The sequence below is a fragment of the Polyergus mexicanus genome, unplaced genomic scaffold (assembly GCF_030449975.1).
Source record: "Polyergus mexicanus isolate NDT 795.1 unplaced genomic scaffold, iyPolMexi1.0 SCAF_7, whole genome shotgun sequence".
Taxonomy (NCBI): domain Eukaryota; kingdom Metazoa; phylum Arthropoda; class Insecta; order Hymenoptera; family Formicidae; genus Polyergus; species Polyergus mexicanus.
This window is the reverse complement of record NW_027223327.1, coordinates 6,774,739-6,791,215: the sequence shown is the minus strand read 5'-3', so window position 1 is coordinate 6,791,215 and position 16,477 is coordinate 6,774,739. Positions and strand designations below refer to the sequence as shown.

Here is a 16,477-nt window from a genome sequence, read left to right as displayed (position 1 = left end):
ATTACTGCGAAATGTAATTATTCGAAAAGAAATATCGTCACTTCGAAATAATACATGTACGATCTATTAAAAGAATTATATATATAGAAATGCAATTATTCGAAAAAATATCATTTCAGAGTCCATATATACGAAATATTTCGTATATATGGATTCTGAACTGATATTTTTTCCGAATAATTACATTTCTCGTGTTACCATATATTATTTTACCATCTCTTAGATTTTAGATACTGTTTCTCATTCTGGCCGCAATATTACTGAGAGGACGCTAGTGCGCAGCGATCTTTTTCCAACTCACACTAACTCCCGTAGGACCATCGGTCTTTAATAGTATCTCGTCGGTGTCCTTGACAATCTTTTTGTTAATTTTCCGTTTTGATGATTAATACGAACAAACGATAACTGTTACGAACATTGATATATAGATTATATATTGATGTTTATAAAATAATGAAAAATAAAAGTTGACACCATTTAGTCTCAACCGTTTCCACCGACTAAATTTCGTGTCAATTCGCTGCCACTCCGACAAAAGGTCTAGTTTCTACCGAAGTATTAATTCGCATCTAGTGCGGCGTAGAACCAAATTTAAGTCGATGGAAACACGACTGACTGCGTTCATTTCACTCCCATTTCGATCTACAAGCTTTGTTGAAGGGGCAGCGAATTGACACGAAATATAGTCGGTGGAAACGGTTGAGACTAAATGGTGCCAACTTTTACTTTTCATTATTTTATAACCATCAATATATAATCGATATATAATCTATATATCGATGTTCGTAACAGTTGTCGTTTGTTCCTATTAATCATCAAAACGGAAAATTAACAAAAAGATTGTCAAGGATTATGCTTATTTACATTCACAAGCAAAAGTTAAGTTGGCTCTACTGAAATATCAATTTTTCTCGCTTCTATTCTACTTTCAGTGGAAACAGTACATTAAATTCGATGCGCACTGAAACAGAATCGGATTGACGACTTCGGTGGAAACGAGACCATTTTTAGTCATTCACTTCCGTCAACTTCCATTGCGGCCTTGGTCGAGTGGACGTGTTTGGCGTATTGCGCGTGTGTTCTTTGTTTGGACCTTATTTTTTAGTCTTTTTCCTCTTCTAAGAGGATTTTTGTTTCTGTTAACGCCTTTATATTACCACTTAACGCCACTTCTGTATACATTATACGCTAGATTCTGGCCGTATTGACCGATTGACCCTCGACCGAGGGCAGGTGCCATTTAAGAAAAGAAGATTTTCAATTATTTTACGGCAGGAATTTACGGCCAAAAAAATGTTTGGTGAATATAACAATTTACATTATAAATACTTGCTGCATGCATTATAATCAAACAATGAGATATAAATCTATTCTTTTATTTTCTCTTTATTAGGCTGTTGTTGGTGTTGCTCTGCATTACGTCCGAGATATAAGAGGCTTGTTGACAATATCTTTCCAGTTAACCCTCAGGTATGATTTTCATGTTTTTTATATCCTTAATTTGTTTTTTTTTTTTTGTTATTATTTTAGCTTTGTTTATGAATAAATATATAAATTATTATTGAAACACTATCCTTGACAATAAAGATTACTCTATTTAAAATGATTATTCTATTTATATTTTTTTTAATTCTATTTATATTTGAATTTAAGATATTTACAACACACAAAAGAAAAATTATATTTATGTATATTTTATATCTATCTATATTAATGGATTTCCCTAATTTTCAGGATGGTTTAATTAAAAATAATATGGAAAAACTAACATTTTATTCATTAAGCAGTCCTGAGAAATTAGACAGGATTGGAGAATACTTATTTCAACGAGCTTCTAGAGATATTTACAGGTACATTATACAAAATATATGATATAATTTCATTACATGTATTTAATTTGATATAGTCAATGTGATCGATGTTTTCTTAAATGGAATTCCCCCATTTTTTATTGCATATTATCTCGAGAGCTTTTCAAAATACTATAAACTATTTTTTCATTAAGTACTTTTTGAGTTATTTTATATTTTAATCTAACATATTTTGATATAAAAAATAAAATATCTCGTAAAATATTTAGTTTCCAGTAATCTTACCGTAATACTTTTATGTACAGAATAATGGGACAAATCAATTAGTATAATTAATTAGTATAATCAATTAGTATAATTAATAAAATAATTGTTTTTAAGAAAAAGTATGTAATTATTTACAATATATTTTTCAAAATAATTATTTGTTTTTTTCTTTACACTAATTGATTTGTTTCATTATTCCGTACATAAAAGTATTATGGTAAGATTATCGAAAACTAAATATTTTACAAGATATTTTATTTTTTATTTCAAAATACGTCAGATTAAGATATAAAATAACTCAAAAAGTACTTAATGAAAAAATACTTTATTATAGTGTTTTGAAAAGTTCCCGAGATAAGCTATATAAGAATAAAAAATGGGGGGTTCTATTTAAGAAAACATCGATCACATTGACTAGGCCTTGAAAAGGTCACTCAAGGTCATGTCCACATTTTCATCATGTGTCCCCCTCTGAACCATACAGCTTTTGTCTAAAACATTTTTGTCTTAAACTTATAGATTTTAAGATATTTTAGTAGATACATTAAAATGGCATACCCTGTACATAATAGTAGTTTTCTATACTGTAATATCTAATCATATAAATTATATAATCACTTTACATAAGAAATATAAAAATCAATTCTAATGACTTTTATAAACATGACTGGCAATAACTTAACATGACTATACTAGCTTGCCACGTGTTTACATTTGAAGCATTATATAAAACAACAATTGATCAAATCTGATAAGTATTATTTTTGTTCTAGGAGAAGAAATGGTTTTGTTGTAATTGCTATGGAAGCAATGGATCAACTACTAGTAGCTTGTCACGCACAAACTTTGAACCTATTTGTTGAAAGCTTCTTGAAGATGGTACAGAAATTGTTAGAATCCACAGATCCGCAATTACAAATTCTTGCAACACAATCTGTAAGTAATGGTCACTGGTAAATTTAAACATTTCAGCTATTAGTTTTATTTGATTAATATATTGACTCTGCTTCTCTCAGTTTGTCAGATTTGCCAATATTGAAGAAGACACACCTTCATATCATACGCGTTATGATTTCTTTGTATCAAAATATTCTGCAATGTGCCATTCTAATAATGACGATTCTATTGTACGCAAACAAATTAGACTTGCTGGTATTCGAGGACTACAGGTATGATGCCATTGAACATATTTATGAAATATCAGTTTATCTAGATCACAGAAACTTGCACATTAAAAATTATATGTAAAGATTATATTCAATTATATGTTTTTACATAGGGCGTTGTGAGAAAAACTTTGTCTGATGATTTGGTTGAGAATATTTGGGAACCTGTACATATGGACAAAATTGTACCATCATTGCTGTATAACATGCAAAATTCAAAGTAATTTAGAAAAATATTAATATTATAAAATACATACCGAAATAAATACTAATATTGACAATGAGTGTATTTGTAGATATGTTGATAAGGAACATGCAATGCCAGATAGCCCGACCGAGGAACGATCGGATCCTCCACAATTTGCGGAAACTTGCATGCGAGAATTGATTGGACGTGCATCATTTGGTCATATTAGATGTGTTATAAGACCTGTATTAAGGTATAGAGAAGAAATAACTTTACTTCTAAAGGGTTATAATGTATATATGAATATATATTTATATTTATAAGATATTAATAAAAAACTAACTATTTACAGACACTTAGATAATCACCAGTTATGGGTGCCTAATTATTTCGCAATTCATACTTTTAGAATAATTATGTTTTCTATCCAGGTAGACAACAACGTAATTTAATTGTAATATAGTTAAACATTAACATTGGATAATCAATATTTCATTTATATATTTTTTAGTCACAATATTCTTATACTGTAGTGGAAGCCCTAATGACACATCTTGACGATCATTCAAAGTCGTCCCCAAAAATTCGCACTAGCATAGCAGATACCTTGTCTAAAATTATATCAATTGCTGCAGGTGAAAGTGTTGGTAAGTAATACATCTTCAGTTAATGTATATTTATAAATATAAGTGATAATTATCAAACATAAAACAAATTATCTCACTATTTTTAATCTCTTTTAATAATATATTTTTAGGACCATCTGTATTAGAAATTATAAATTCTTTATTGTCTCATCTTCGAGTAAGTGTAATGAGAAATCAATCATCAAGCAATGATGAACAATTATACCAAGAAGCCCTCATTAATGCTCTTGGAGAGTTTGCAAATCATCTTCCAGATTACCAGAAAATTGAAATTATGATGTTTATTATGAGTAAGGTTCCATATAGTCAACCGGATCGTATTGTATCAGTTGGGAAAGGAGATGTATTACTCCAAAGTATACTCTTAAAATCGCTGTTAAAGGTAAAAATCGTTTATTATTAATAAATTAGAACTAATTAAAAATTAGTACTATCTTTGCTTAAAAAAAATCTGATAAAATCAGATAAAGAAATGTCTATGATCAATAAGTGTATGATCAATAAATTTAATCATATAGACATTTTTATTTTTTATTTTTGAGATTCGTAAATATCAGATTTCTTATATAATATATTTTCCATCTTACATTTTTTAGCATATAATATACTTATTATTTTTAATCAATATTTATCTAGTTGTGTTTTTATTAAAATAAATTTTATCATATCGTGTTTTTTTGATTCATAACTATTAAAATTCTTATATGTTTGATAGATTTTTTATATCTTCTTAATACTACTTAACACATTGATTGTCAAATATAATTCGCTTGTTCTTCCGTTTATATAGCAAATAAAATTTTCACTATTAGATCTCGACAAAATATTACATAATATAATCGAATTCTGCAAAATTATTATATGTATTACATTTATCTTACAATCGATCACCGGTGACTGGCATTGCGTGTACTCAATGTGTTAGAATATAAATTATTTATTTTTAATCGATGTCTAATAAATATAGTTGTATTAATATATAGATGCAACAAAATTGAATGTTACTGGAAATATCACATGACTTATATCATTACAACAGTTATAATCTTATTAACTGCGCTTTGCAGATTTTATATCTGCCCATGGCAGAAATTTAAATACAAGATAAATATGCCTAGCGGTAAACGAAAGAATTACAAAGGGTAGAAAATGATTTAACGTAATTTAAGATTACATTCCAAAATTCACTGCAATTCTGTAACTTTTAACAACAATATTGCTATCGTTATGTGCCATATTACAGAAAATATAATTCACGTTATATATTTTTAATACTGGCAGTAAATTTCGAATCTAAATAAGCGTACAATTAAATTTGGTAGTCATGTCAGTGAACTTTATTATACTATATCGGAAAACTCATTTATAGAAACAAAACAGGACGAAAAATAAAATATACTTGGCGTCGCGACGCTACCGCGTTGCTTTAAAATTTGGTAGTCATGTCAGTGAACTTTATTATACTATATCGGAAAACTTATTTATAAAAGATAGTAGAAAACGGGACGAAAAACAAGAAAAATGGCCACTTGCTTATGTCTTTCTAATGCTATGCTAAATATAGAAAGAAATAAATCATTAACTAATCAAAAATCAGATAGAAAGAGAAAAAAGGTGTTACCAAGTTACTCTCTCTTTCCTTCGTGCCCGGCCTTTAATAATACATTGAGCATTCCAGTATAATATAGAGTTCTGATTGTGAATCATGTCTATCAATGAAACTGTGGCTGTATTCCGAAATTCTCTGCCAGTATTAGAAATCTATAATTCACTTTTTATAGTTTTTATATATATTATAAATTTTCAGTACTGGCAGTGAATTTTGGAATGCAGCTTATATATCATATAATAAACAATTAAAAACTTATTTTAGTTTTACTGCACATAAATTGTTTATCGATACAAAAAACAATTTATTCAAAAATATATTAATCTGAATTTTATGTAATATTTTAAAATGGTAAGATTGAGATTCTCTTTTTATAACATATAGTTTATACAAACAAATAAAAAATATTTTTGAATAAAACTCTGATATACATACACAAGAACGTATATGTATAAACACAAGAAAAAAATATATATATATGCATAATTTTATATATATATATAGGTTTATAATATATACAGGGTGTCCCATTTTAGAGGACCTACTCAAATATCTCAGAAACACTGCGTTAAATCGAAAAATGTTTCAAACAAAAGTTGTGTGGCTTCAAGGGGGCCATAGGTGACAATGATTTGACCTTGGAAAATCATTTGAAGGTCATGTGAAGGTCAACTTTAAAATCTTAAATGGAAACCCCCATTTTTTATTTAGTATTCTTGTAGCTAACATCAAGAACTTTCCAAAACACTATAATAAAGTATTTTTTTATTAAATACTTTTTGAGTTATTTTATATCTTAATCTGACATATTTTGATATAAAAAATTAAATATCTCGTAAAATATTTAGTTTTTGATAATCTTATCTATCTCGATAATCTCGTAATACTTCTATGTACAGAATAATGAGACAAATCAATTAATATAAAAAAAAAATTGTTTTTAAGAAAATTATTTACAATGTATTTTTTTAAACAATTATTTGTTTTTTTTGGCACTAATTAATTTGTCTCATTATTCTGTACATAAAAGTATTACGATAAGATTATCGAAAACTGAATATTTTACGAAATATTTTATTTTTTATATCAAAATATGTCAGATTAAAATATAAAATAACTCAAAAAGTACTTAATAAAAAAATACTTTATTATAGTGTTTTGGAAAGCTCTCGATGTCAGCTACAAGAATACTAAATAAAAAATAGGGTTTTCCATTTAAGATTTTAAAGTTGACCTTCACATGACCTTCAAATGATTTTCCAAGGTCAAACCAATGGTACCATCCTAAGGCCCCCTCGAAACCAAACAACTTTTGTCCGAAACGTTTTTCTCTTCCGGGCTTGGTTTTTGAGATATTGCCTGAGGAGATTAAAATGGGACACCCTGTATATATATATATATATATATACAAAGTATTCCAGGAGAAAAGGTCAATATTCTGGGAGGTGATCGTATTGGTCATATTAAGCAAAAATGTTCATATAAATATATGTCCTATTCCCCACAGTTTCCGAGATAGAGCGACTTGAATGTACACTTCAACCTTCATCCAACGCCCTAAAGAAAAATCCAACGGAGTTAGGTCTGGAGATCTTGGTGACTAATTAATAGCACTGCCACGACCAATCCACCGATTAGGGGAAGTGGCATTGAGGTGTTGCATCACAAATCTGGTATGATGAGGAGGAGCTCTGTCATGCTGAAAGTACATAACACACCGTGTAGCCAAAGGAACATCTAGTTGTTCTGGTAATGCATTTAGCAGAAATTCCAGGTAATTTTGTCCTGTCATGATTTTCTTCAAGTCGCCCTATCTCGGAAACCGTGTGGAATAGGACATATATTCATATGAACATTTTTGCTTAAAATGATCGATACGATCACCTCCTAGAATATTGATCTTTCCTCCTGGAACACCCTGTATATACAGGGTGGCCCCGAACATTCCAGCCAGATTTTGAGGATTTTATAGGAAATTTAATTCTGAACAAAAGTTTCCTATAAACATGGGTCGAAGAATGCTTTCTTAAGAAGTTATCGCTCAAAAACCTCTGAAATCGTGATTATTTTACACATTTTTCCAAATATCATGGAAAATGTGCGTCTTTTAACAAAAAGTACCAAAACAAAAGTTGTAGAAAATTAAATTATCTTTTAAATGAAATCAAAATAATTGTTGTACGTTCCATAGATTTTGATATAACCAGTTTCAAACGTACAAAAAGTGCTTTTGTTACTTATTGTTAGATCGATTAAAGGAGGATCAGGAGGAAATCCATAAAGCGACTAGATCGGTCATTACTTGATGCCGAAAGTTAGTATTGGAGCGAGGGGGGACATTTTGAGAACAGTTAGTTTTTTCACGTCTTTATTCATTTTCTACTATTACGTGCTATTTTAATTAAAAAAAATTAATTTTATTTTCATAAAAGAAAAAGATTTCTATTTTTTATTTTTATCGTGTTTTCAAAAAATTTATGAAGTTTTTTTTTTTTTTCCATCTTTTGCTCTTCCTTTGCATCAGAGGTTTTTGAGCGATAACTTCTTAAGGAAGCGTTTTTCGACCTATGTTTATAGGAAATTTTGTGTTCAGAATTAAATTTCCTATAAGATCTCAAAGTCTGGCTGGAACGTTCGAGGCCACCCTGTATATATGCGCGTGCGTGCGTGCGTGCGTGCGTGCGTGCGTGCGTAAGGTATAACAGAGCGCCCGTTTCAGCAGCTTTTTGAGGAAATAATGCATTTTCGTGAAAAATGTTTCATGCAAAAGTTGTAGAGCTCTAAGTGGCGCATTATATAATAATATTAGTATGACCTTGAATAGCACCGTCAAGGTCATATAAAAATCATTTTGAATTTTTTAAATGAAATCCTTTATTTTTCATTACATATTTTTGTAGCTCGATAGCTTTCCAAACCAGTATAATAAAATATTTTTTCATTAAGTACTTTTTGAGTTATTTTATATTTTAATCTAACATATTTCGATATGGAAAATTAAATATCTCGTAAAATATTTAGTTTTCGATAATCTTACTGTAATACTTTTATGTACAGAATAATGAGACAAATCAATCAGTATAAAAAAATAATTGTTTTTAAGAAAATTATTTATAATGTATTTTTTTAAACAATTATTTTTTTTTTTTGGCACTAATTGATTTGTCTCATTCTGTACATAAAAGTATTACAGTAAGATTATCGAAAACTAAATATTTTACGAGATATTTAATTGTCCATATCGAAATATGTCAAATTAAGATATAAAATAACTCAGAAAGTACTTAATGAAAAATACTTTATTATAGTGTTTTGAAAAGCTCTCGAGATAAGCTACAAGAATATGCAATAAAAAGGGGGTTTTGATTTAAAAAATCGAAATTGATTTTCAATTGACCGTCAAGTTCAAGGTCAAGTTCAAAATCACCATTCGATAGAGCATACCCGATTTACTTAAAAAATATTCGCGATTTTTAATAAAAGCCATTTATTTTCATTTTAAAAGGGGTGTATGGGAGGTCTGGGACACCTTGTATATATAGGGTATCTTTAAAGTCTGACTCCACCCCTGGATCTCGGAACGGCTTTAAATATGGAAATATGTTTCAGACAAAAGTTGTAGGATATTGAAGTAGACACATGATAAAAATTATGAGCTTGACTTTGAGTGACCTATTGAAGATCAGGTGAAGCTCATTAGTGTTTTCTTAAATGGAACCCCCTATTTTTTATTGCATATTCTTTGTAGCCCTTGTCGAGATGTTTTCAAAACATTACCTATTTTTGTTTTTTTGCGCAAATCATTTCTAAGATATGAAGCTTCAAAGTTGTTGTACTGCCAACATTCGCATTACCCAAGGTGTACCGCGTGGAAGTTGCACGGTCGGATTTACGCTTCTTGTGTGTGTGTGCGTGTGTATGTGTGTGTATGCGCGCGCGTGTGTAGAGATAAGGACTTCACGGTTCGTCATTTCCGTAGTATTTTTTAACTTCAAACCCTTTCCATTGCGTGTGTGTGTGTGTGTGTGTGTGTGTGTGTGTGTGTGTGTGTGTGTGTGTGTGTGTGTGTGTGTGTGTTGTGGCCCTAAACCTTTTTAGGGCCCAATTTTGTGTAATGTGTTTCTTCAGTCAAAATTCTCTCCCCCTTCGCTCTCTTTCTTACTGTTTCTCTTCACCGTTCTGTGACACACACGCCCTTGCGCACCTTGGATAATGCGAATGCCGGCGGTATGTCAATTTGAAGCTTGGGAATGACTTGCGCAAAAAACAAAAATAGATAATGTTTTGAAAACGTCTCGACGAAGGCTACACGAATATGCAATAAAAATAGGGGGTTCCATTTAAGAAAACACCGATGAGCTTCACCTAACCTTCAATAGGTCACTCAAAGTCAAGTCCATAATTTTTATCATATGTCCCCCTCAATATCCTATCAACTTTTGTCTGAAATATTTTTCCATATTTAAAGCCGTTTTCGAGATCCAGGGATGGGGTCAGACTTTAGAGATACCCTGTATATATTGGATGATTGCATAAGTTCGTGCCCGATTTTCATAGATTACATTAAGTTACCGCATGGCGGAGTTCTATTGTTTTCATGTAGTAATTGTTGCTTACACCGAATAGATGACGTTGTCTTATGTCAATTTAGCGTCAGATATTGTTCAGATAAATCCATTTGTGCATAAGAGAAATCATTAAAAATGGAGAACGAAAAGGTGCATTTGCGGCATGTAATGCTATATGAATTTCGGAAAGGTGTGAGTGTTGGGATTGCACAAAAAAATATTCAAAGCGTTTATTTGGACCGCGCTCCTGCTCTCCGAACAGTCAAAAAGTGGTTTGGCAGATTTCGAAATGGTGATTTCAACATGGAAGATCAACCCCGCTCTGAACGGCCTTCTGGCATTGATGATGACATTGTGCATGCTTTAGTGGAAAGAAACCGAAGGATTACAACTGAGGATATTGCTGAGAGGCTGAACATCGATAATTCAACCGCTTTTCGTCATTTAAAAAAGCTTGGATACATTTTCAAGTTTGATACATGGGTACCGCATCTTCTGACTGAAAGGAATAAGCTAAACCGCATGACTGTGGCTCTTTCTCTTCTCGAGCATAACAAAAAAGAGCCTTTTTTAGATCGAATGGTAACAGGCGATGAAAAGTGGATTCTCTACAAAAACGTACAGCGAAAGAGGACATGGAAAACAGCAGCTGAAGGAGCAGAACCCGTAGCAAAGGCTGGCTTGCATCCGATGAAGGTGTTGCTGTGTGTTTGGTGGGATCGCAAGGGAATTATTTACTTTCAGCTGCTCCGACGCGGCGAAACAATCACGGCGGACAAGTACTGTGAGCAACTAACTAGACTCGCTGCAGCTATTCGAGAAAAACGTCCGATTTTGGCCAATCGAAAAGGCGTCATCTTCCACCACGACAATGCTAGGCCACACGTCGCTCAACAGACGCTGCGAAAACTGCAGGAGTTGCAATGGGAAATTCTGCAGCACCCGCCATATTCTCCAGATATTGCGCCTTCAGATTTTTATCTGTTTCGGTCTTTGCAGAATAGTTTAAATGGCAAGAATCTCAATTCCGAGGAAGCTGTCGAAAACCACCTTACAAACTTTTTTCAAGAAAAACCAAGTTTTTTCTTCAAAAATGGAATCGACAAGCTTATAGATCGTTGGAAAACCATTGTAGAAAAGAATGTAGACTATATAATTGATTAATAAAAGTGTTATCTCTAAAATATAATCTTTTCAAGTTTATATTTAAATCGGGCACGAACTTATGCAATCACCCAATATAATCTCGTATATCAAAAAAAATACGTGCGCGCGCGCGCGCGCGCGTGTGTGTGTGTGTGTGTGTGTGTGTGTGTGTGTGTGTGTGATGTGTACACATGTCTCCGCTTTGCCCAAAAATATTATCTTACATATATTTGTAATATATAATCAGGGTTGGGAAAGTTACTTTATAAAAGTAACTCGTTACCGTTACCGTTATTTTTTCGAAAAAGTAACTCGTTACCGTTACTCGTTACCAATTTTAAAAAGTAACTCGTTACCGTTACAGTTACTAAAAAGTAACGAGTCGTTACAATTTCCGTTACTTTTTTACAATACAAACTAATAAATCATTTTGCATAAGAAAAACTTTTAAAAAATTGTAAGCAATATTTCATTCAAGGTTTATTACAAAATAAATGATTAAATTTTATCGAAATTCTTTATTAATTTTTAATAAAATTTGTTGCTCCATAGTATCATCATTTAAATGCCCTCTTTGTGGTGTTAATACAGAGCCACCGATGCTAAACATTCTTTCTACAGATGCACTGCTTGGTAGAGCTGTATTATATTTAATAAAAAGTTTTTTTAAGTTTTGGATAGTCGTTTAACATTTCTATATTACAATTATTTGATTTTAAAAACCGTTGCGATTCTTCTTGTTCAGATTCATTTTGCACCGTTTTTTGCTCAAAAATGAAAAAATCATCGTGATCGTCAGATTTTCCAGCTTTTGAAGAATTTTCAGTTGATCGGATTCCCAATAAATCCTCCAAGTAATTTTCAGCACGTTTTCTTTTTTCTCCGGTTAACCAGTTTAACTTAAATTTTGGATGTAAACATGCTGCTATTATTAATTCTTTTGTTTCAAATATTGTAAGAAATCTAAAATCAAATATAGTAAATTAAGCGACATTGTTTGTTTTATTGAAATTAATACTTTTGAATCAATAGTTTAAAATAAAATAATATTTTTCAATTAAATCCTTATTTAAAATTAAATAACATATGTATTAATCAAATTAATAAGTTACCTTTTATTTAAACCTTGCTGAATAGCTTCAACTAATGAATGGCAATCTATAAGGTCAGATTTATTGAGATTTTCTAATTTTCGTTGCAAGGTACTTAGAACTGGTAGTAAATGAGAGCTCTGCTTTTCCGAAAATATAAAGCTCTCATTGGATATCGCGCGTCGCGTCATCGCACTGGTCTGCAAGAGCCATAAGTTGATCAATCACATTCAAGCATTTTTACAACATAATAAGAATGCTAATTGGTCGATTTGCTTACGGCTTTACGGTTAAGATAAAAATTTTATCACGCACAATAGCAAGAATAATATCTTAAATAAATCAAAAAATTTGAAAAAAGTAACGATAAAAGTAACTGTTAAATTCGTTACTCGTTACCGAAAAATTTAACGAAGTTACTTTTTCCGTTACAAATAAAATTTGTAACGCCATTACCGTTACAGTTACCGAAAAAAAGTAACTGTAACGGTAACGGCGTTACAAGTAACGCGTTACTTCCCAACCCTGTATATAACTATATATTATAAAAAAAATAATCATATCCTATCATCTAAAAATATTATATGAAACTCAAATATACACACATCTTTTGAATCCATCGTTTTTTATATTGATGAATATTTTTTGTGCATTAAAAACGAAATAAGTTTAATCATTTATTATATGATACACACTGATAGACATGAAATTCGATTATATATACCCAGTAAACAAAATGCATATAAAATGCCAGCAAATTTGCAACAGAACTATTTTTACTCAAAAGTTGCTAGTAAATTAGCGTCAACTGTGTTTGCATTAAACTTGTGATCTGCCAATCTTAAATAGTATGTCTCATCATCAGTGACTACTGACATCTGATAGCAGATCTTGAACAGTTTTTGTCGCCAATCTGCTGTTAGATTCTAAGCAGGCAGATCACAAGTCTAATGTGAACACAATTGATGTCCATTTACTAGCAATTTTTGAGTAAATCTGTTACCAATTTGCTGGAATATTACATGCATTTTGCTTACTGGGTATATAATTGAACTTTATCTAAAACAATAATGTACAATTTGATTATATTGGATAAATTAATGTGATATACATAAAAACAAATATATTTAAATACAATAAATATTTAATCGTTTTAAATAAGATTAAAATTAAAAAAAAGGTAGGCGCTTTCTATCAGCAGAAATACTGATTCGATTGAAATAAATTATTTACAATAGAATCATAAAATTACAACCAAACTTGAATTTGTTTCTATTGCTTTTTATTAGTCTTTTAAACAGAGTAGTAACAGATACTTTGTTTGTACATAGGTTGGTACCAAGTACCAAACTATTCACTTAAATACAACATTCCCACCCAGTTTCTTGGACCCATTACTAAGAATGTCATTAGCAGCAGATGCTGAAATGAGACTTCTAGTACAAAAAATATTCCACACTCTAATTGATAGACATCGAAATATTATGAAACTTGCTAAACCAACGTAAGTTTATATCTCTTGCTAAATGTTTATAAATGTAAACATTATTTTATTAAAATTTATAATTATATCATCTATGATTCTTTTCTGATAATACATCAACTTTCCTTTCTTTTTCAGTGTAAATGTGATGGAACTTGGTCTTGTTATTGAGAAAGCATCTAGACCTGATGTGATTTTTATTCGGAAACATGGACCTGAAATCTATTTAGCACTATATGAATCATTAGAGTTGTCTAGTAACACTGTAGAAAATGTGGAATCTATTTATACTACTTTAGCATTACTTGCCATTGAATTGGCTTCTGAGGAAACTGTCTTAGAATTATTGAGATTAGTGTTGAGCCTCCAAGATTTAGCATTAACAAGTGATCAAATTAGTCTTTCACTAAAATTTAACTTACATGCAACAGTTATTAGTTTATTAGTTTTAATATCATATGTCTGTAATATCACTGTACTTATGGACTATGCGAAAAAGGTAGGTAGTTTTTCTTTCTAATCATGAATTTATTTATGTCCTTTTTTTTATTTAAGTTATGATAAATTTATTAAAATGTAAACTTCCCAATCAATTGGACATATTTAAATCCATTTTAAGGTAGTGGACGCACGTCGAAAAGATAGCCCGCATTTATTACCGGATTTACAATCACAATATGATATTGCTCTGACATCCAGATTAACACCAGCTCTGTTGGTTGATCAAACCGTTGTCAGTGAATGCTTAAAAGGAGTTGGTCTTGATAGTGGAAAACTCCAGCAAGGCTCGGGTTATAGTAGTAATTCTTTACAACACAGGTGATATAACTATAGTAGTAATATAGCGAGTATAGTGCTCAATAATTAGTTATGAATATTAAAGAAGTGTACATTGTTTTATACATCAGTTATATATAAATCAAATAATAAATATTCTCTGTTAGGCATTCTTGGGTTGATAGTGCTGGACGAAATTCATTAGCCGATATTAATTCTGGAGGTCCAGAATTAGATAGTGGAGGTGCATCACCTAGTGTACAAAAGGTATTAAAATTGAAAAATATTAACATTTATTGCAATATTAGCTAAATTAGATAATGTATTTATCGATTATCATCTCATTTTGCTTATATGATTCCTTTGATCTTCTGAATTACTTCTATTGTTTTATATTATTATCTTTTATCTTTAATTAATTTTTTGCAGAAATTACCTGGAGAAGAATTAACATTTGAAAGCATGAAAAGAATCTTGACAGAAAATAATAATAATCATGTAATAGAAGAAGAGAAACGAATGCAACTTTCTCAATTTTTCAGAAATGCGCCATTCCAAGATTTAGTGTCAAAAACACAACCTAAGGTATAAAAATATATTATTTGTAATATCCTAAAAATCATTCCAACTATATTTTTACCAATCTTTTCTTCGATTTGCAGCACGATGTTTTACAGAGTAAATTATCCGAAATATTTAATACTTTGTCTGTTGAACCACGCAACACAATTTCTACAACTGGACCACAAACGGATATTAAACCAAGTCAAACTCCATCTTATGAAATTCATTTTCCTGAGCTGTTTGTATATTAAACCACTATTGTATATTAAACTATTTTTGTTGAAATAATATTAGCCGAATATATTAGTATTGCATTGTTTTAGATCTTGCACATGTTACAATAAAAGCAATTAATTCATAATGTTTAAAAAAAATGTCTGTCATGTATTTAATAAAAATAGGAGAAAAAAAGATTTTTGTTTTATGCACAATTAAATTTTTTTTTTATTGATGTTAATAAGTTATATGTGCTTGTAACAAATTCTCTCTCTCTTTCGTGAATTTGCTTTTAATGAGTAAACGTCAGATATTTTTTACATATGTATGTATCACGGGGTATATTAAAAAATTATAATTATTTTATAGTTATTTTTATTAATATAGCCATTTTATAGAGAATTTCAAGAGATGTATTCACTGGGAACGCTCATGCATTTACATCTATATTATTTTTAACCATTTCTTTTGGATTAGCACTTGTATGTAAAGATAATTTTAATAATTTACGAACTAAAAGTTGCAAGATTAATATTGTAAGCCACGAATAAGCGGATGAAAAATAACGGAGCCTCATCAGGATTCAATCCTAAAATCCAACTCGTCGTTAGCTGGCATTCTGCCAGTGAGCCAAACATTGCCCGTTACCAATATATTTTCTCCACTCCAATTAGAAATTCCTTTCTAAATCTTATAATATAATATAATATAATTAATTTTCCTATAATACCATCAGTACAGTCAAACTGTATAGTTTTGGTTTGCCTTTTTTTTTAAATATATACATATACATATCACTTAATAGATAATGATGCAATCAATAAGTAAATACATATAAAACACAATTCTGATAACAAAAATTATAAAAATATTTTAAAAAACTATATATATAAGCATTTTATACATATTTTCTAAATTAGAATCAAGAATTCAGGAATATCTAAA

General features: G+C 30.3%; 1 protein-coding gene across 1 annotated transcript; it reads left to right on the top strand.

Moving 5' to 3' along the window:
• Positions 1 to 970: 970 nt before the first annotated feature.
• Positions 971 to 15,730, top strand: Stma (Protein EFR3 homolog stmA). The gene is made up of 17 exons (XM_070298494.1): positions 971 to 1,074; positions 1,193 to 1,300; positions 1,394 to 1,470; positions 1,735 to 1,850; positions 2,852 to 3,014; positions 3,095 to 3,247; positions 3,358 to 3,464; positions 3,541 to 3,684; positions 3,784 to 3,862; positions 3,943 to 4,078; positions 4,189 to 4,460; positions 13,824 to 13,996; positions 14,114 to 14,478; positions 14,599 to 14,794; positions 14,920 to 15,019; positions 15,182 to 15,337; positions 15,415 to 15,730. Exons 2-17 carry the CDS (start codon positions 1,294 to 1,296, stop codon positions 15,565 to 15,567), a joined length of 2,397 nt encoding a protein of 798 aa, XP_070154595.1. The 5' UTR covers positions 971 to 1,074; positions 1,193 to 1,293; the 3' UTR covers positions 15,568 to 15,730.
• The last annotated feature ends 747 nt before the right edge of the window (positions 15,731 to 16,477 follow it).